Source organism: Yarrowia lipolytica, chromosome 1B (genome assembly GCF_001761485.1).
Source record: "Yarrowia lipolytica chromosome 1B, complete sequence".
Classification (NCBI taxonomy): domain Eukaryota; kingdom Fungi; phylum Ascomycota; class Dipodascomycetes; order Dipodascales; genus Yarrowia; species Yarrowia lipolytica.
The window spans coordinates 382,410-402,697 of record NC_090771.1 but is presented as its reverse complement, the minus strand read 5'-3'; the positions used below and the strand labels follow the sequence as shown (position 1 = coordinate 402,697).

Below are 20,288 nucleotides of genomic sequence, written 5' to 3'. Positions count from 1 at the left end.
GCAAGTTTGATCGTGGGAGACTATTGTTCAACACAACGTATTAATATCAACACCCGGTCTCATTGTACGGCACGAAATATCACAGATCCACTTTGTCAATCTTCCAGACCAACTCTCTCTATACACACACACAAGCTCCACTTTTTACCCCTTCACACAATCGGGCTGTGCTATCACATGCCTCATGCGCTTGAGCAACCTTATCGCGATATTTATACTGGGGCCAACCTCGTCCTACCAGTGTCTGATAGGGGCCAAAATGACACACAATCGTCCTTGAGCCGTGAATTTTTGGGAAGGGGGGATGTTTTAAAAATTTCGCGGCTATAGCGTTTTTGAATTCCCCTCTGGGTCTCACGTGACCATATTCTTTTAAGTTTGGCGGATTTAGCTCAGTTGGGAGAGCGCCAGACTGAAGTCGTTCTTCGGTCAGAGTATCTGGAGGTCCTGTGTTCGATCCACAGAATTCGCAATTTTTTCTTTTTCGGGTTTTTTTTCCATTTTTTTCCCATTTTTTGTCACTCCCGCCTTATCTACAGTATCAAATCTTTCGTAATGCAATCAATTATATACCTTTCTACCAATGAATAACATGCTGGTTTTCAGGGAGATCAAAGGCTCCGGTGGTCCGTCTCCATCTCCAGAACCTGATGACGCCATCTGAAATACCAGCAAAGTATCGATCGTGTGGATAGCTGAGATCGGTAGCCATTTTCTTCTGCTTGTAGCACGTTCGAGTAGACAAGTCAAACACCATATCGGGGAAAGAAACCAAACTGACTAACCTCTGTAGTTTGTCTTGCCGTTGTAACAATTTAGGGCCCGTAGGAAAGCCGTGTGTATGACAGGAAATACGCCAATCTGCCCTCATTCGGATACTAGCGAATCCATAGTCGTCCATGTGCTCAAGGTCAACCTGGTAAGGAACCAAAGTATTGTGCTGAAAGTGCCAAAGTAGGCCATTGTGAAGAGCAAACTTCTCCCAGTGGTCTCCTCCAAACAGCCCATTGGTGGTTGCAAGAACAGTAGTCAGCCCCCGAGTCTGGTGGTTGATGTAGTAGATCCTCTGACTGCTTGTAGTTGCCTGTGTGATGAATGTTGAGTCGTGAAACTGGGTGATCATATACGCCCCTATCATGGAGAAGGAGAATCTCTTGTCGACCTGCAGTTGGCCGTTTTTGAGGGGCACCATGATGAACACATGTCCTGTGACAAACAAAACTTCTTTATTGTTCACATGTTCAGTAACATGAATAGTTCCTTCGGGTACAGGCACCAGTGTTCCCAGATAGTCGTAATAGGTCTGCCCTGTGGGATCGTCCCGAACGACCTTGTTGACAAAAATGGGTTCAGCAACTGGCTTGATTTCCAGAGTTGATAGATTGACAGAAACCTGGCCGCCAAATACTCCGGTGTTGGAGTTGGTGATTATCATCTTGTTTCCCTCTAGATATTCACCTTCAGCAACTGGCCTATGATGAATCGCTTCAAAGTCAGGAGCATAAGGAAACTGGTAGGTAGTATCAATCTCGACAATGTCGTCTTCCGGAGACTTAGGGATCATAAATCGAGGAGGTTGAAGGACCCTACCCTGGGCCATGTTTCCAAACACGTGCTCCCACGGTCCCTTTTCATGGTAAAAGAGGCCCTCGATAGACCAAGGTCCTAGCGGAGGGTGAGTGGTGCGAACCCGAGCACAAAAGACATATGCAAGTTCACCCCAAGTCTCTATTTCAACTCCGTCTTCCTTTATACGCAGCCAGGGGCATCTGGCTAGCAGCTTCTGCTTGAGTAAGCTCTCGGAGAACTGATACATGTCTCGAAACGAACGACATGTTTGGCTGAGAACAACACACGTCTCAACAGAAGAGTGTCTGAATATCATTTCGATAATCTCGTTTGGTAGGTTCATTTTTTGCTTAAATCGACAACATCTCTGATCTGTCCTGTTTTATATATTTACTGCCCTAGATCGCCATGCAAGCCTGAGCCATACATTAGAGTCATGTTTATGGAAAGTGCAGAATAGGAATGGAATGGGCTAAAAAGTCAGAAGTAGATGTTACTAATACCATTGAAATCGATGAAAGTGAAAGAATACAGTGATACCTATTACAACTGGTGCTCTAGTATATACTACTATGTCGAGCTCCAAACCCATAAGTAGTTCCTCGGATGGACTCAACTTTATGGAATGAGAAGACACACTCAAGGACTAAAAAAAAAACGGTCATTATACCCATGCAATACTGTATAAAAGGCTTTGGTGTAGCCATGATTATTTTACCACTCGTCAACCAAACGACTCCTCAATGACAGCGCTAACACCAGAGTGTATGATATGTTACGGGGAGATCCACGCACGATCAATGCTGCAAGGTATCCCGTTCCACTCATTTTGCTCCTCTACTTGTGTTTTCGGTTCATTCAACAACGTCAGTTATTTACATATGTACATTTATTTCTCCTCCTTATCCTTACCATCCTTGGAGTCGTCCTTCTTCTCCTCCTCATCGTCCTTCTTGACTTCGTTCTCGTCCTTCTCAATCTCCTTGGCCTCTGACTGAGCCTTGTCGGCCATCTTGACCTCCTTGTTGTCGAGGTACTTGTCAAAAGCGTCGTTCTTCTCGGACCACGGCCGCTTGCCCAGAAGTCGGATCATGTCTTCTCGAGTGATGACTTCCTTCTTCAGCAGCTCCTCAGCCACCAGGTCCATCTCCTTGGACTTGGATCTGATCAGCTCGTGGCACTTTGTGTGAGCCTCGGAGATGATTCGTCGAATCTCGTGATCAATCACGTTGGCAGTTTCCTCGGAGTAGGGCTTGTTGAATCCGTCCTCGGCAACCTCAAAGTTGACGGGACCAATCTTGGGAGACATGCCCAAGCTGGTGACCATGGAGGTGGCATACTGTGTCACCTTTCGCAGATCGTCGGCGGCTCCGTTGGTGATGTCACCAAAGTAAATCTCCTCAGAAACTCGACCACCGAGAGTCATGACAAGCTGGTCGGTGATCTGGGCCTCAGAAAGCAGGTTGAGATCCGGAGGAAGGTACTGGGCGTATCCAAGAGCCTTTCCTCGGGGGATGATGGAGACCTTAAGAAGAGGATGGGCATGCTCGAGGAACCAACCGCAGATGGCGTGTCCAGCCTCGTGGTAGGCAATGGTCTTCTTCTCATCGGGCGTGAAAACCATGGTCTTCTTTTCCAGACCAGCAATGACTCGCTCAATGGCCTGCTCAAAATGCTTGATATCAACAGAGTCGGCGTCGGCACGGGCTGCAATCAGAGCAGCCTCGTTACATACGTTGGCAACGTTGGCGCCAGAGAAACCGGGAGTCAGGGCAGCCAGTCGAGAGGCTAGATCCTCTCGGTCCAGATCGGTAACAATCTTCTGGAGATGCACCATAAAGACAGCCTTTCGGCCCTCGACAGTGGGGTTGTCGATGGAAATGTGTCGGTCGAATCGGCCAGGTCGCAGAAGAGCAGGATCAAGAACATCAGGTCGGTTAGTACCGGCAAGAACAACGACGTGGTCAGAGGACTCGAAACCGTCCATCTCAACAAGAAGCTGGTTCAGAGTAGCTTCTCGCTCATCGTTACCTCCACCTCGCGTAGCATCTCCTCGAGCCTTTCCAATGGCGTCAATCTCATCGATGAAGACAATAGAGGGGGCCATCTGACGGGCCTGCTTGAACAGATCACGCACTCGGGAGGCTCCAACACCAACAAACATTTCCATAAACTCGGATCCGGACACAGACAGGAAGGGCACTCCGGCCTCACCAGCAGTGGCCTTGGCAACAAGGGTCTTACCGGTACCCGGAGGTCCGGACAAGATAGCTCCACGAGGGATCTTGGCACCAAGCTTCTCGTACTTCTTGGGGTCCTTGAGGAAGTTAACAAACTCCATGATCTCGACCTTGGCCTCGTCCATACCAGCGACATCGGAGAAGTTAGTCTTGACATCGGTCTCCTTGTTGAACAGCTTGGCCTTGGACTTACCCATACCGAATAGTCCTCCTCCTCCTCCGGGGCCTCCCTTACCGCCCTGTCTTCCCAGACGCGAGATGAAGAAGAAACCGGCAAGCATGAGGATAGTGGGGATCAGGGGAAGAAGAGTTCCGAGCAGAGAAGATCGTCGAACGTAGTGGATAGGGATTCGGTCAGCAGCAGCGATGTGGAGGGCGTCCTGGGCCTCCTCCATTCGTCGCTCGAAGGACTCGACAGATCCAATGGCAAACTCCACAATGGAGGTGGTGGTTCCGTTGGGCTGCTGCACGGGGGAGGTGAGCTCAGCCACAACCCGCTGGCCGTTCTCGACAGTCATCTTCTTGACCATGCCCTTTTCCAAATAGCCACTCTGGAACTCCTGCCACGACAGCTTGGGGCCGCTGTTAGAAGGAGAAGACAGATACCACGACAGAAGAGCAAACACAAGCAGGTTAGTCAGGATCGATTCGCCCATGGGCAGGTTGGGCTTCTTAGGATCCTTGCCGTCGCCACCCTGGCCTCCCTGGTTGTTGTTACCGCCCTCCTGGCGGTGGTTCTGCCACCACATTCCTCCTGGGGCGTTTTTGTCGTCCTTCTCTTTCTTGTCGTTTTGTGGTTTGTTGAAGACCCAGTTTCGAAGCAAGGAAGAAGATGTCTGAAAGCTGAAGAGCCGCCGTTGGGCCACGGGCAGTGTATGAGCCCGCGTGGCAACTCGCAAACCCACTCGTAGCGTCCGTAACGACACGATGCTGGGGTTCATTGTGATGTGTATAGAGAAGAGTGTAGCTGGGTGCAAATAAGTAGGTTTAAGTTGGTGAGTAAGCACTCCTCGGGCGAAGCGAGAGGTGGGGAGAAATGGGGGTTGCAGATATAGTAGAAAGCAACTGACTGAATATTCGGAATCTTCACACTTGTTTATACAGATGTGGGTCGTGACTTTTTCAAATTTCGACCACAACCACCATCTTATACTCTCCCCTAAGGTTCTCCTTATATTTCAACCAGAGCTAATCATACCACCAGTAGAGAAGAGTGATGACTAATTACGACCAAAAATACAAACCAAACAACCTTCTAGAGCACACATACTCCCTCACTCTCTCAAACGCCACTCTCAACCCCCTTTAATCCAACCAATCCAGCCAATCTTTGCTGTGGAAGCTTCCTGATCCCTCCAGACTGATAATATGCATCTCGGTGGCAAATCTCAGCTAGAAGAGTGACTCGAACAGTAAGAAGTCACGTGACAACTAGCTGGCACATGTTTTTACTACTTTTGCGACCCGTCCGTGAACTAAAAACCATTTGGATCACCGATCTTAAGCCCCGGAACCCCCCACCTTCTCCTCCGTCCTATCAGATTGTGGCACATTAAGGTTTGGACACCAGCCACATTTTTTGCAAACGTGGCGCAACAACCTAATTTTCCGAGGCTTACTTTGGTGGGAGAGTGAGCAGATTTAGCGTGATTATGTAAGCCGAGGAAGATGGAAGACAACGTTCCAGCATCTTTTCAGGAAGACTAGTTGAACATGAAGACGTTGCAAAGGGTGTTTAGATCGTGTAGTATTAATTGGAATGTGCTATTTCAACGTCTACTATGACCATATTTACACATTTTAGTTATATACTATGGCAGGTATCTTAGAGAGAACAAGATATCCATAGATGTGAGTTTCCAAGGATCATTTTGATACCAAGCATATCATCACTGTAATACTTACAGTACAGTACCCTCAGTACGAGTGGCTACTCATAGCATTATCTTGTGTTTAATATACATTGAAATGTAGAACTCGTTTAAGTAGCTACAGTATTCTGATGGTGGAGAAATCATGACAACTCGTGACTGTAAAACAGCATGAAAAGTAATAAATCGCAATTTAGGAGTACATTTTGCTATTAATCCTCCATTAGTAAGCCAATTGATACCGTCTACAAGCTCGTACACCCACACACACGTGCTAGGACTAGTGTTACTACTTGTGCTGTAAATTTTGCACCTCCATTTTTAGGTGCGCAACTATCGTCACCAACAACACGGTGTACAAGTAACCTGTACTGTACCTTGCAAATCTGTTTAGAAAATAAGCTTCTTTTATGTGGATATTTTGATCCCTATCGTATCAGATATATTATTATGATAGCAGGTGAATATTTTGCCGTTAAACGATCATTAACCACTGTATCTATCACATTACTCAAAATTGTAGCCATATGATGGAAATTACCTGTTTTCTAACCACCTCCATCTTCCTCCACCTGCCCCTTACAACGTCATATCACCTTAACCTTGCATAACCTCTCCACGTACAGTACTGTACAGAACAAGAACATCTTCACGACTCGACCGAAATGGATATTTTAGAAGACACGACGGAAGAAAGCAACTACTCTTCGATCCCCACGACGCCGCGGATCAACAAGAAAAAAGAACGGCCCTCGTCCACCTACTCAAACCTCCGATTGTCCATCTATGGAGAAGACGACAAGGGACTACTACCGGCTCCAGTCACCTCCGGCTCCTCCACAAACTACTCTGCAGGTCTACCGTCTCTCGCGCAGCTCGCAGACCTACCCACAGCCCCACCACCTCAATGGACCCAAGCAGGAATGACAGGATCGCCCAGTAGAGCCTCATTTCGTGCACCATCACCTACGCGCAACAGCCCCCTAATGCCTCCTCGATCGAGATCTCCCATGCGATCACAGAGTCCCCAACGGCCACAGAGCGGTATCTGGGACGGCAAATTCGACCCTCGAGCCGACTCAAACGGCTTCTTGACCCCCAACAATACCAATGCAACAACCAACACAGCAAACAATTCCACAACTAGCGTCAACAATGCCAACCCTTTCAATTTTGAACAGACCACATACTCGCTGTCACCGCCGGTCAAGCCGTCGCAACGACGAGGTCACAGATACAAACACTCCTCGGTGTCAATCAACTTCTTCGAGGAGCCAAATAAAGCGCCCTTGGCCATCCCGAAATCGCACCCCATCCCTAACGCAAAAGAGGCGCTGCAGTCCATGTCACGTGACCAGCGTGCTCGTATGTGCTGGTCTGGCGTTCATCTGCTGGCGGCGTTTGTCATCTTTTCTCTATCATCGCATGACTACACTGCGTTGGCTGCTTTGGCGCATCTTGTGCTGTATGATGCTCTGGGAGCTACTCTTACAGCTGCAGTCGATATTTTAGGTAACTTTGAGGTGTGGAAGAAGTCGTCGATCCACCATCCCTTTGGTCTTCAGCGAGCTGAGGTTCTGGCTGGTTTTGCGCTTTCCGTCGCTCTCATTTTCATGGGTGGAGATCTCCTTTCTCACTCTGTAGAGACTGTGGTTGAGGTGTTCTACGATGCGGACCATGTAGTGCACGATCACAATTCTGATATGACATCTGTGCCCCATGCTGACGACCATGGTCACAGAAACACCCATGGACATGGTCATGGGCATAGCAAGGATGGAACCTCTGTGCTTTCAGGAACCGATCTCAGCATCACCATTCTTGCTCTTCTGGTGACCGTCATTTCTGCCTACGGATTGAAGAACCATCAGCGAATCGGAAAAGCTATGCGACACAACACTCTTGCCCAGCTTCCTCTTCCCTCTTTCCTTTCCAACCCTTCGCATTTGATGACCATCACCTCTTCGCTGGCTATTATTTCTTACCTTCTCTTCCCCGGGTCTGGCTCTGAGGTTCTCGATTCCATTGTCACTCCTATCATTGCACTTTCAATGTGCTACGTTGGTTGGCAGCTGGCCAAGTCCCTTGGAGGAATGCTCATCATGTCGTTTCCCGGTGTTAACCGAATCTCTGATATTGAACAGGCCATTCTGGCTGAGAACCTTGTCAAGTCCGTCTCCGACGTGTCGTTCTGGCAGGTTCACCACAACCTGTGTCTCGTCAGTATGCGGATAGAGATGAACCAGGCTTCCAGTATGGAGGAGCAGGCTCTCAAGGCACGCGCTGCTGAGATTGCAAAGAACATCCTCACGCCGGACTACGAGGATATGCTGGATCAAGTGAGGTGGGAAACCACGATTGATATCACCAGATAGTTGGCTGAGCAAACTATCGCATCAGAGCTACCGTTGAAGGATTGAAATCACAGGAATCACGAGGAACTCGATGTAAATGGAGTAGTTTGACTGCTCCTTGCCTCCACATAGCTCACAATTGTAGTGTATAGAGCCCAAGGTACAGGTGCTGTACTTTAAGGACACACTACTTAATAGATTCATACCATAGAGGGTGTAATTATCGGTAGGTGTGATAGCAGATGAGCCATCTGACTATTGTAGGTACTGTACATACTGTACATATTATCTCTTCGCGTAGAAAACGCGACCTGATGCACTTTGTTTTTTGTTGTAAGCCGCGTCATGGTAGTTTTATGTGGGAGACCACTTGTGTTTTACAAGCACAGTACGAGCACAGTATGTACAGTTCATGGTTGCAATTAAATAATGGTGAGATCTGTGATATGTGATAAGGGCGCTCCTTCTGTCAATCCAGTTCTCACAGACTTCAGACACCTCGGGCAGCTATTTTTGGTGCTCTCTTCTCACTGTCTGTATGTTCACCCCAATCACGGATCACAACTGGATGTCGCATATGTTTCGGAGGTACTGTACTTGTATACCTGAGTGCCTTTTGCACGCACCGGAGCTTTCTAGAAGCCTGGCTCCACAATCGAACCACACGGCGGGAAAACGTGATCCACTTATGGGACAATTGTCTTCAAAAATAGATTGACTTTGGAGGTGCTTTTTGGCGGCACTTCACGTAGCCGTTGAACTTTACCGTGGGGCAGGAGCGGGCTGTAAAAGGGATAGTTTTGGGCCTAGAAGAACTGAAAAACAGCAGGGGACCTCGCGGGAGAAGGAAAAATCCAATGGTAACTTTAGATTTTACAATATCAGCCACCTTTTCAAAAAAAATCGGTACTCTCACCCCCTCCACCGGACTCCGAAACCTCCGACCCAACCTTAACAGAAGCCTCGGCTCATGCACAGAGCTGCAAGGTCTATCTCTGACCATCATTGGAGTCCACCTCTCAGCACGCAGACCTTGCCCCGAAGATCAGATGGGCAAAGCACCCACATGTGAGACAGCCCATGGATCGGAGATGGCGAAGCAACGTCAGAAAACTGAATAACAGAGTATCGGGACACCAGAGCAAAGGACACCAGAGCAACCAAGCAGATGCCAACATGTACCCCTGTATCGTGCTCGTACTCGTACTGTACTGTACGACGTACAATGGGTCTGGTGAGCAGAATTTGTTCACGATTGTGACGTTTGACATATGTGTGTATGTACTGTACTCAAGGTACCGGTATAATAGTTGCACCGATGGTCATGTACTTGCGATGGACAGTTGAGGTACTGTATTACTCGGACTGATACTGAGAACAGCCTTAGTGAAACGCCGTCGCTCCACGGAGACAAGTTGAACCGCTGCCGCGACGGACTAATCCCAATTCAGCAGTGAAGATTGATTGTCGGACGAGTCTGTTAGGATTCTCCTTCAACACGGCTACAGTAGTAGAGCTAAACAGAGTGTACGAGATGAGCTAAAGTAAGGCACAATACGAGTATGTGCCTGGATCGTACCTGGACACACTAGCGCTGTTTTGGTACTGATACTGCGTACAAGTGAAGACTGTCACCATGTCAGTTTCCCTGTATAACCACTGATCTGGCCAACAAGTGTCGACAAGTGTCAACAAGTGTCAACAACGCCCTTGTCCACTTCTACAGCAACATTATGGGCTGTTATTTTGAAACCCAAAAGAGACATCGACATCAAAAAAGAAGAAAAAGCAAAATGCGAAAAAGATTTGGGTGAGCGGGAGGAAAGTCAAGTGACGGAGATGACGAAGAGAGCCGCTGAGGTCGATGGATAACACCAATATGCGAGCTATTTCGGACCTAGATTCGATGGAAAAATACCAGCATATACTGGTCCGAGGGAATACACACATCCTGGACCTTCCCCTCCGCTTGTTTTTGCTCTCTTCATCACTGCCAAATGCATCCGAACATGCCTTTTTAACTTGATACGGCTAAACCTAGAGTACCCTTTATATTTGCTCGCGGGTTGGAACAGAGTGATAATTGAGGGAGTGCTGGCAAGTGCCATAGACGGAATATTGGCTGATTATAACTGATTGAAGCTCCGCAATTCTCGGAAAGCAACACCCATCTCTCTAGCACAATTACTCATCTACCCATGTTGGCAACGTTTTGAACAACCTACAGATGGTCCTGCAGATTCCGAAACGCAAAATCAAGTGGGTGTGGACACCATAAAGAATACAAGACCATCAAAACTACACATGTGGAAACCTACAAGCGTGAAAATTGTGGTAGAACTTTACTTTTTCCCCTATCTCGTCTGCAGCGCCTTGTAGCTCGCCTTCAATTTGCCTCCTTGTGAATTAACGTTGGGGTGGAAATCTTGGCCCTGACATGGGGACTCGCCATTTTTCGCTGGGGGAGGACAAGATACAAAGTACAAGTACAGTTAATCGAATCATCCACCCTCATCCAACCATTAATATACCTCGTCATTTCTCTGTCGGCTCTAGATCGTCCACAATCCCTTGCTAAAATAGCCACACAATGGAAACATGCATGCATGTCCCTCTATCGTACCTCGGGTGAGTCAAAAAAAAAAAAAAAAAAGAGGAAAATCCAGGATGCACGATCGGTGTTTGCATGAACTGTGTTTAGCTTGTCATGTACAAGTACAGGACCGGGAGGTATATAGTCGAGAGCGTCATCTTTCTTTGGTGTAACTGACAACTTCTGTATCAACAGACTTTACTATCGTACCATGACAGATCCTGTACCGATCACGCAGGATCCGACCATCTACTCGAGTCAGCAAGACGCCGAGATCCGGTCGTTGGCCGAGTCCATTCACTCACAGCATTCCAACAATTCCAACAACTCCACAGAGCTTACCAACCCGTATGTCGATACCTCTGATCCAGAGCTCGATCCCTGGAGCGGCCAGTTCAACAGTCGGAAATGGTCCAGGACAATTTTGGGTCTGAAACGACGATATGGCACCTCCAAGGAGATCACTGCCGGCGTGTCTTTCAAAAACCTCGGCGCCTATGGATATGGTGGAGGAGCCGATTACCAGAAGACTGTGGCCAACGCAGTGCTAGGTCTGGAGGGCGTTGTGCGTACTCTTTTCCATCTGGAGAAGAAGGAAGATAAGGTGCAGATTCTCTCTGACTTCAACGGTGTGCTATGGCCTGGGGAGACCTGTGTTGTCCTTGGACGACCTGGTTCTGGATGTACGACTCTGCTAAAGAGTATTGCTTGCGAGACGTACGGATTTCAGCTCGACAAAGAGACTGAATGGAATTATCAGGGTGAGTATGGGATTAACAAAGACTGAGTTAAAGCTCGGGCAAGTGGGGTTTGAAAGTGTGTTGATATTTACAATGTTGAGATGTGCTGATTATATCATTCCAACCACCTTAGCGAGTGAGAAGAATGAGATAAACTGGAACTTGGAGTGTAACGTTCAACACTCATGAACATTCTTTTCATTGAAGTTGGTACAACACCTCAATTAGCTGCCAGACCGCTCTACATTCACTCAATGGATGCTCGTTAATACCTACAGACGACTTTCCATACTGTACTCGAACCATACTAACATAGGCATTCCCCGAAAAATCATGCAGAAAACCTGCCGTGGTGAAATCGTGTACAACGCAGAAGTTGACGTGCATTTCCCTCATCTCACAGTCGGAGACACCCTCATGTTCGCCTCTCTGGCCCGAACTCCCCAGAACCGATTCGATGGAGTCACCCGAGAACAGTATGCAAAGCATACTCGAGACGTGACCATGGCCTCTCTGGGTCTGTCTCACACTCTCGACACCAAGGTTGGAAATGACTTTGTGCGAGGTGTTTCTGGAGGAGAGCGAAAGCGAGTCTCTATCGCCGAGAGTATTGTCTGTGGATCGCCTCTGCAGTGCTGGGACAACAGTACTCGAGGTCTCGATGCTGCTACTGCCACCGAGTTTCTGCGATGGCTGCGTCACTCAGCCGAGCTCACTGGCGCCTCCATGTTTGTGTCTCTCTACCAGGCCTCCCAGGAAGCCTACGAACTCTTTGACAAGGTGACCGTTCTCTACGAGGGTCAGCAGATCTACTTTGGTCCCGGTGAGCAAGCCAAGCAATACTTTGAAGAGATGGGATTCGAATGTCCTCATCGACAGACAACCGGAGACTTCCTCACATCTATTACCTCTCCTGCAGAGCGAATTGTCGCTCCTGGCTTTGAGGGGAAGACCCCTCGAACTGCATCCGAATTTGCTGAGCGATGGAGACAGTCCCAGGCCTATGCCAACCTTCAGGAGGAGATTGAGCGATTCAACACCGAGTTTCCCGTGGGAGGAAACCGAGTTGCCGATATCATGGAGCTCAAACAGGAGAAGCAGAGTGACCATATCAAGGTGTCTTCTCCCTACACAATCTCCATCCCCATGCAGGTCAAGCTGTGCTTGACCCGAGGCTTCCAAAGACTCAGAGGCGATCTCAGTATGGCTCTGACCACTGTCTTGGGTAACTTTGTCGTTGCTCTCATTCTCTCGTCTATGTTCTACAACATGCCCGAAGACACATCGTCCTTCTTTTCCCGAGGAGCTCTTCTATTCTTTGCCATGTTGATGAACGCCATGTCTTCTGTTCTTGAAATCATTGTCCTTTACGAACTTCGTCCCATTGTGGAAAAGCACCAGAGATACGCCATGTACCACCCCTTCTGTGAAGCGTTAGCGTCAATTATCTGCGACTTCCCCACCAAATTCCTCACCATGCTTTGTGTCAACGTGACTCTTTACTTCATGTCCAACCTGCGACGAGAAGCCGGTCCTTTTTTCATCTTCTTCCTCTTCACACTCCTATGTGTTTTGGCCATGAGTATGATTTTCCGAACCATTGCAGCTGTCACCAAAACTCTTCAGCAGGCCCTTGCTCCCGCAGCTGTCATTATTCTCGCCCTTATCATCTACACAGGCTTCACTCTCCCCATTAGCTACATGCGAGGATGGGCACGGTGGATCAACTATATTGACCCGATTGCCTACGGCTTTGAAGCGGTCATGGTCAACGAGTTCCGAAACAGAGAATTCCCTTGTGCCCTTTTCATCCCACAGCAGTCCACATACGACCAGCTGGGATCTCCTTACCAGGGCTGTATGGCCGTTGGAGCAAAGCCTGGAGAGCGTTTTGTCAACGGAGACCGGTACTTGGAAATGGCCTTTGATTACTCGCAGGCTCACTTGTGGCGAAACCTGGGTATCATGTTTGGCTTCATTCTCTTCTTTGCGTTCACCTACCTGACTGCCGTCGAGTTCATCCAGTCTGCCAAATCCAAGGGTGAGGTTCTGGTGTTCCTGCGATCTTCTCTCAAGCAGCGAAAGAAGCGAGCTCATCTGATGGATGTCGAGGCCAATGCTGAGAAGGTTGGTGCAGCTCAGGATAGAGAGATTCTTGTTCAGCAGGAGGAGGGTCAGCAGGAAGAGACTTCCTCGTGTACCCCCTCCGATTCTACCCCCAAGGATATCTTCCAATGGAAGGATGTGTGCTACGACATCAAGGTAAAGGGCGGAGAAAAGAGACTACTGGATAACGTGGACGGATGGGTCAAGCCAGGTACTCTAACAGCCCTCATGGGCTGCTCTGGAGCCGGTAAAACCACTCTTCTGGATGTTCTGGCTGACCGAAAGGCCACTGGTGTGATTACTGGAGACATGCGAGTCAACGGACAGAAGCGGGACGCCTCTTTCCAGAGAAAGACAGGTTACGTGCAACAGCAGGATCTCCATACTGCTACTTCCACCGTTCGTGAAGCTCTCGAGTTTTCTGCTCTTCTGCGACAACCTTCCAATGTGCCCAAGGCCGAGAAGATTGCCTATGTTGACGAAGTCATTGATATTCTGGAGATGCAGGCCTATGCTGATGCTGTTGTCGGTGTCCCCGGTGAAGGTCTCAACGTTGAGCAGCGAAAGCGACTAACTATCGGTGTAGAGCTTGCTGCCAAGCCTGAACTCCTGCTGTTCCTTGATGAGCCCACTTCCGGTCTTGACTCCCAGACTGCCTGGTCAATCATCTGTCTGCTGAAGAAACTAGCCAACCGAGGCCAGGCTATTCTGTGTACTATTCATCAGCCCTCTGCCATTCTCTTCCAAGAGTTTGACCGTCTTCTGTTCATGACTCTGGGAGGTAAGACTGTTTACTACGGAGATATCGGAGCCAACTCGTCTGCATTGATCAACTACTTCGAGTCCAAGGGTGCCGATCCTTGTCCTGAAGAGGCTAACCCTGCTGAATGGATGCTTGCTGCTATTGGAGCTGCCCCCGGAAGTATTGCCAAGCACGATTGGGCTGTAGTCTGGAACGAGAGTGAAGAGCGAGCCCGAGAGCGAGATCTGCTTGATAAGATGGCCGAGGAGCTTGCTGCTCAGAGTACTCATGATGAGAAGAACGAGCTGGTAACCTCCAAGAGCGTCGGAAGCTCCCAGACCTCCTCTTCGTCATACTCTGCCAAGTCCCAGTACGCCACATCTCAGGCTACTCAGCTGTACTACCTTACCAAGCGACTGTGGACCTACTACTGGCGATCTCCCCGATATATCTGGTCCAAGCTACTCATGTCCATTGCCTCTGCCCTGTTTATTGGTTTCTCTTACTACAAGGCGTCACAAGACATCCAGGGTCTCCAGAACCAGATGTTTGCCTTCTTCATGCTTTTCCTCATCTTCGTCATCATCATGGTCCAGATTCTGCCCCATTTCGTGGCCCAGCGAGAACTCTACGAGGCGCGAGAGCGATCTTCCATGGCTTATTCGTGGCAGGCTTTCATGGGCTCTAACATCCTCGTCGAGCTTCCCTGGCAGACTCTGGTGGCAGTTCTTGTCTTCTTCTGCTTTTACTACCCCATTGGCCTGCAGAATAACGCTACTGGCCATCTTGGCGAACGAGGAGCCCTCTTCTTCCTCTTGCTCTGGTCCTTCTACGTCTACAACTCCACTTTTGCTCACATGATGGGAGCCGCCTTCGAGAACAAGGAGAACGCAGCCACCATTGGTTACCTGCTCTTTGCTCTCTGTCTGATCTTCTGTGGTGTTCTGGCCACCAAGGAGGACATGCCCCACTTCTGGATCTTCATGTACCGAGTGTCTCCGCTGACTTACCTCATTTCCGGCCTCCTCAGTGCAGGTGTCGGAGAGACCAGAGTTGAGTGCACCGATAACGAGCTTGTCCTGTTCAAGCCCATGAACGGAACCAACTGTGGAAAATACATGCATCCGTTCATGGAGGGTCTTGGACACACAGACATGCCCATGGGCTATCTGGTCGACCCATCCGCCACCGACATGTGTGGATATTGCCCCATTTCCAACACCAACGGCTACCTTGACCAGATTGATGTCAAGTACAGTCAGCGATGGCGAAACTATGGCATTCTGTTTGCCTACCCTGCCTTCAACGTCTTTATGGCTTTTGCTTTCTACTATATCTTCCGAGTCCCCAAAAAGTCTCGAAAGCAGAAGGCCTAGGCACTTTCATCCCATTCTTTAATTAATTTTATTCACATATTAATCGACATTTTAATTCGTACAAGTATTTGCTTCTCTTCTGTATTCTGCGCGGTGTGTGTGCGTACATACATCCTGTACTTGTCAGTTCAAAACTCGCTTATTACGTCAAAACTGTGGCTCAATTAAATTAATTTCGTATTTTTTTGACGAATTGATCTCAAAAAATTGAATCTGAACGCATTCTATAGTGTCGTCCAATACCCAAAAAATTTTTGCCTATTACCAGAGTCGAACTGGTGCTCTTCTCATGTCGCATTTGTGATACGAGTGAGACGCCTTAGCCACTTGGCCAAACAGGCTGGCTGTAAGGTTTCGGGAAAAGAAACCCTCTACACTGCAACAGACAAGTCACGTGACCTAAATTTTTTGATGGCATATAATGACATCCTAGTGTGCGATGTTGGTTCGGAAAAAATAAGAATATGGTTAAGAAAGAGCCAATAATACAGTGGAATGGTTTTAAAAAAGGCTAGGCTATTGGATCATGTTGAAGGGTTAGTTTCGTCAAATGTGGAGGAATAGGGCACACAACAGGCTGCTATGGAACGGAGATACGAAATGGGGACTTATTAGATCCGTTCATGGAAATACCATTGACATATTATGAGAGATTTATGGCCAGCAACCGTTTATTTCTGCGAAGACGTTGACAATAATGTTTCTTGAATATTTTGTCAGGCTTGAAATAAGCTTAACAATACTTCAGTATTAAACGGAATATTACTTGTGTAAGCGTACATTCATTTCAAAGGTTATTCTTTCACAGCAAAGTTATAATTAAATGAATGTATATGCAGAAAAAAAAAAAAAAAAACTTGGTTGAAATATGTTCTAGTTAGCCTTGGACAATCAATCTGCACATTACTCTCTTACTGTACGTGAGAGACCAACATACAATTGTTACACTACATCTGGTCAAATATTTACTGGATCCCATACACCATTGCCTATGTGCCTGGCAGTCACACACCCATCTATATAATTACTTCGTTCGTCCCATTATGTAATGTACATTTTACACGTCTCTATGGCGATTCTATTCCTCTGGTGGCTCAAAAATCTCGTCTTCGATTTGGTACCAGTCTAGCTTGTGATAATTCAGCCTACACTGTTCCACATAGCTGGGCCAGTTTTTGTTCCTCGATTTGGACAGTTCATCTCGGACTTTTTCCATCAGACAATAGCTGCCTCTTCCTGGCACCACCAGACACGACTGCGCAAAGTTGTCGTTGCACCGCCAGACACAGTCTTCATTGGACGCCATGGCTAGTGTCTGTTTAGTCAGCGAGTCGAGCGGATTGAGATCGTTTTGCTTGGCTTTGATTTCACCAAACGGAGTGGATCCCGAGTTGTTGATAAGCAAACAAAGCATCTTGTCGCTCTGGGAACAGAGCCACAAAGAGAGAACCACGGGAGTGCTCGCCATGTGCGAAACTGCGTTCCAGCCCTCGGGAGCCTCGCATCCTTCCTTTATCGTGACAAGAGTGCCTGTAGTGTTCTGGACCGGGATCCAAGGAGGCACATAGCACGACTCCGTGTCGTCAATCACAAACGTGTGAAACCGGGCCTGGAAAAGCAGCTCACTGTTCACGTCTCCAATGTAGAACTGTGAGAAGTCGAAATTGGCCACCATATCGGATTGCCGGGGAACATAGAGCCATAGTCCTAGCAAGCAGAAACATAGAATCACAGCTCGAATCGGCGCAATGTATTGTCGCATATGTCGGACAACTGAGCTCATTTCATTGTAATTGAATGGATGGTCGTACGGCAAGGAGGAAAAAACCTACCGGGCAGGGCCCACCCACCCTAACGGCTGTCTAAAGTCAAATGTTTATCTCTTGACTGTGGCGACCTGAGCAGGCATCTGAGATGCATTAAACAGCAATTGAGAACACAGGACGTCGCCAACGCGATAAATAGACCTTTCAATCACGTGAATCAACTGCAGATCACGTGAGTTATCAATCAAACCATCCGATTAATCTTCTCCACCTTTTAAACGGCGAACCATAGTTGCGCCATTTGCTCCATGTTCTTACAGTTTGGTCAGAGTCAAGGTTTAATGCCTAACGCCGTACAGTACCACACATGCATGCACAACCACGAAGCGAGGCTCTTGCATACAATACAAGTAGACATGATGAAGCGCTCAAAAGACCAGACCTTATACGGCTTGTGTTTGGTTTTGTAGCGGGCTTGACAGGCTGAAATTAACAAAGTACTAACAAAACAGGGCCAAGCTGCGTCCGAAGGAACCTCAGTTATACAAGATTGGTAAACAAGGCACCGGTGAAGCTCGTAATCTGAAACACCATGACCACAACGCATATATCTACTTTTGGATACGAATGATACTACGGTAAATGCCAGTGGAGTCTCATATGTGGCTGAGAACATCAAGTCAAGATCACAGAGAACATTCCCCACACAGTGACAAGGCGGTACAATACTACCACAAGCACATTACCAGTAGCTACTATGAGTGACACCTGTAACAATGCAAAATACCGTCCTATTCAAGTCTGGTACTTGTACTTTTGGGGCCCAACCCACAGCAATCTATCAAATGCATTATCATTAGCCACGATTATATAGCTACAATTTAGACCCCTCTGCCATGCTTCCCCTGCCATGACCTGAATCATTCTTGTGACCTAATGGTCCAACACCCCAATTTGGCGCAGATTGGCAATCGATCGCATCTTCCGGTTGATCGAGTTGGGGGCAGGAAACTCCTGAGGTTCGCCTGCGAGAGGACCATCGGTGTGGAACAGCAGAGGCCGGTAGCTCTCGTCCTGGTCCATGACCGACGAGTTTCGGAACTTTTCAATGAGGCATTCCTTGCCCTGAGTGCTAAGTTAGTTTTACGTCCGTGGTATAAAGCGGGTATCGCTAGATGGGGAATCACAGCAAAGTATACTCATATGTTGGCGTAGGTGAGATCGCAGATTTTTCCCGAGTTGAATGAGCCCCACTTTTTGCTGCATCGCTCGTTGGCAAACTTGATGATATGGTTGGGCGATACAAAAGAGATGAAGGCGTACCCCACGCTGTGTTAGTTAAAACCTGTCGGCAAGTTACGGACTGGGTGAATGCTCACTTGCAACGGTTCCGGAAGTCCATCCGGAGATAGAGGAAGTCGTATGTTCCCTTGGACGTCTCGTCGACCCAGTCCTGAAGCATCTTCTGGGTGAACTTGTTGGGGATGTTTCGGATCATGAGAGTGGTGCGGGTATCCAGCCCATTGGCAACTCGGTTGAGGTCAATGGTGTTTTTGCGGGGCACGACGGCCATGGTGACGATGTTCTTCTCGCGTTGGGCATCCTTTCTCGAGGTTGACGACTGTTTCATGAGGTCGGTGTCGATGCGGAGGGCGTCGTAAGCCCGAGTAGAGAGGTAGTACTCGAGCATGAGATCGCCAGTGTCAGGGCAGGTGTCGATCCGGTTGACCTCCCCGACGAGAGCATACCAATTGTACTCCTGGGGCTTGCAGGTCACGGTCCCTTCGTGGACACGGACGCCCACTTTCCCCAGAGCTTTAACGACCGTGTCGTCCACAGGCTGATAGACACATGATCTGTGTCCTCCAAAGCGGGAGAAGGCCAGCGCCGCGTGTCGGATGTCTGGGAAGTAGACATTGAGCGTGTTCTTGGTGTAGGCCAGAATAACGTAGGATCCAAACTGTTGGAACACAGACCGAACGTGGTTGGTGAGTGGCGTATTGACTGTCAAGAATCTGGAGATGAAGGGTTTGTGTTCGTTCTCCTTGTTGTTGTTGGGCAGGGGGCCGCCGACCTTGATGCCCAGCGCCTTGGATCGCTTCTCAAACTCCGTCTTGAGGTCCACGTTTGTGTCCATTGAAAGAGCCTTAAAAGTGGTGGTTAAGAGTAAGAGTTTAGGATCGAGGAGTGCGAATCAAAAGGGGCCTGTAGGTTGGAGTGTGAGGGTCACAGGAGACGGAGGGTTGAGACACTGGCAAAATTACAACCAAAGTGGAAGAGAGCCCAAAAGCACCAGTACAAAAATATCGCCAGAACATTGTTTTCTATCCATCACAACTATTGTCCTCGACTTTAGTGTCACCACTCATGTCTTGTGGTTATGCGTAACCTGCCTTATCACGCTTATCGAACTTTATTTCAGTTGTCGTTGCGGGGACGAAGTCTACAAGTCGGTTGTTGGGCAGAATCTTATGAGACACATTGCGCATCACCGGACAGTGATTAGTGTACCCCCGGAGGGGTGAATACGGTGGCCTCGGTAGTTTCCACTATTGAGGGATTACTTCCCACACTGAGTGCGAATACAATTACCGGAGTACGAATACATACTGGGTGGTACAAGTCTGTCCAGTGCTCGTACAGTATGTACTGGTGCTCGTGCAATAGTCGTACAATAGACATGATCTGCTCCGACATGTTGGTCGAAACAACCGTATCACATTAAATCTGTTCATTAAAATTAAATTATTGCTGTGTCCAATGGAATATCCCCCTCTTCGTTATCTCATCCCTTGAGGCGGTCAAGCGGAGTTCTCATCCAGCTTCATTAGTCCTCAATCACCCGCTAAGAGTCCCTCACTGACAAATAGCCACACACAGCCGCCACCGACATAGATCGCCAACGGACTGCCGTATCATCTTACTGGTGTG

At 48.2% G+C, this 20,288-nt stretch overlaps 6 protein-coding genes and 2 non-coding genes across 8 annotated transcripts; 3 read left to right on the top strand and 5 right to left on the bottom strand.

Moving 5' to 3' along the window:
• Window positions 1-381: 381 nt before the first annotated feature.
• On the top strand, window positions 382-472 carry YALI1_B04023r. The gene has a single exon. It is a non-coding gene; the product is annotated as a tRNA-Phe (tRNA).
• Window positions 473-577: 105 nt separating this feature from the next.
• YALI1_B04007g (uncharacterized protein) lies at window positions 578-1,912 on the bottom strand (the record flags this gene model as incomplete). The annotated part of the gene is made up of 1 exon (XM_500431.3): window positions 578-1,912. The coding sequence occupies one exon, from the start codon at window positions 1,910-1,912 to the stop codon at window positions 578-580; it is 1,335 nt and encodes a 444-aa protein (XP_500431.3).
• Window positions 1,913-2,458: 546 nt separating this feature from the next.
• YALI1_B03979g (uncharacterized protein) lies at window positions 2,459-4,750 on the bottom strand (the record flags this gene model as incomplete). The annotated part of the gene is made up of 1 exon (XM_500430.3): window positions 2,459-4,750. One exon carries the CDS (start codon window positions 4,748-4,750, stop codon window positions 2,459-2,461), a length of 2,292 nt encoding a protein of 763 aa, XP_500430.1.
• Window positions 4,751-6,345: 1,595 nt separating this feature from the next.
• Window positions 6,346-8,055, top strand: YALI1_B03963g (uncharacterized protein; the record flags this gene model as incomplete). Its single annotated transcript, XM_500429.3, has 1 exon — window positions 6,346-8,055. The coding sequence occupies one exon, from the start codon at window positions 6,346-6,348 to the stop codon at window positions 8,053-8,055; it is 1,710 nt and encodes a 569-aa protein (XP_500429.1).
• A 2,783-nt stretch (window positions 8,056-10,838) lies between these two features.
• On the top strand, window positions 10,839-15,591 carry YALI1_B03910g (uncharacterized protein; the record flags this gene model as incomplete). Its single annotated transcript, XM_500428.3, has 2 exons — window positions 10,839-11,388; window positions 11,684-15,591. The coding sequence occupies 2 exons, from the start codon at window positions 10,839-10,841 to the stop codon at window positions 15,589-15,591; spliced, it is 4,458 nt and encodes a 1,485-aa protein (XP_500428.1).
• A 255-nt stretch (window positions 15,592-15,846) lies between these two features.
• Window positions 15,847-15,932, bottom strand: YALI1_B03867r. Its single transcript has one exon. It is a non-coding gene; the product is annotated as a tRNA-Thr (tRNA).
• Window positions 15,933-16,669: 737 nt separating this feature from the next.
• Window positions 16,670-17,374, bottom strand: YALI1_B03853g (uncharacterized protein; the record flags this gene model as incomplete). Its single annotated transcript, XM_500427.3, has 1 exon — window positions 16,670-17,374. The coding sequence occupies one exon, from the start codon at window positions 17,372-17,374 to the stop codon at window positions 16,670-16,672; it is 705 nt and encodes a 234-aa protein (XP_500427.3).
• A 1,358-nt stretch (window positions 17,375-18,732) lies between these two features.
• Window positions 18,733-19,494, bottom strand: YALI1_B03832g (uncharacterized protein; the record flags this gene model as incomplete). Its single annotated transcript, XM_500426.3, has 1 exon — window positions 18,733-19,494. One exon carries the CDS (start codon window positions 19,492-19,494, stop codon window positions 18,733-18,735), a length of 762 nt encoding a protein of 253 aa, XP_500426.3.
• Between the last annotated feature and the right edge of the window lie 794 nt (window positions 19,495-20,288).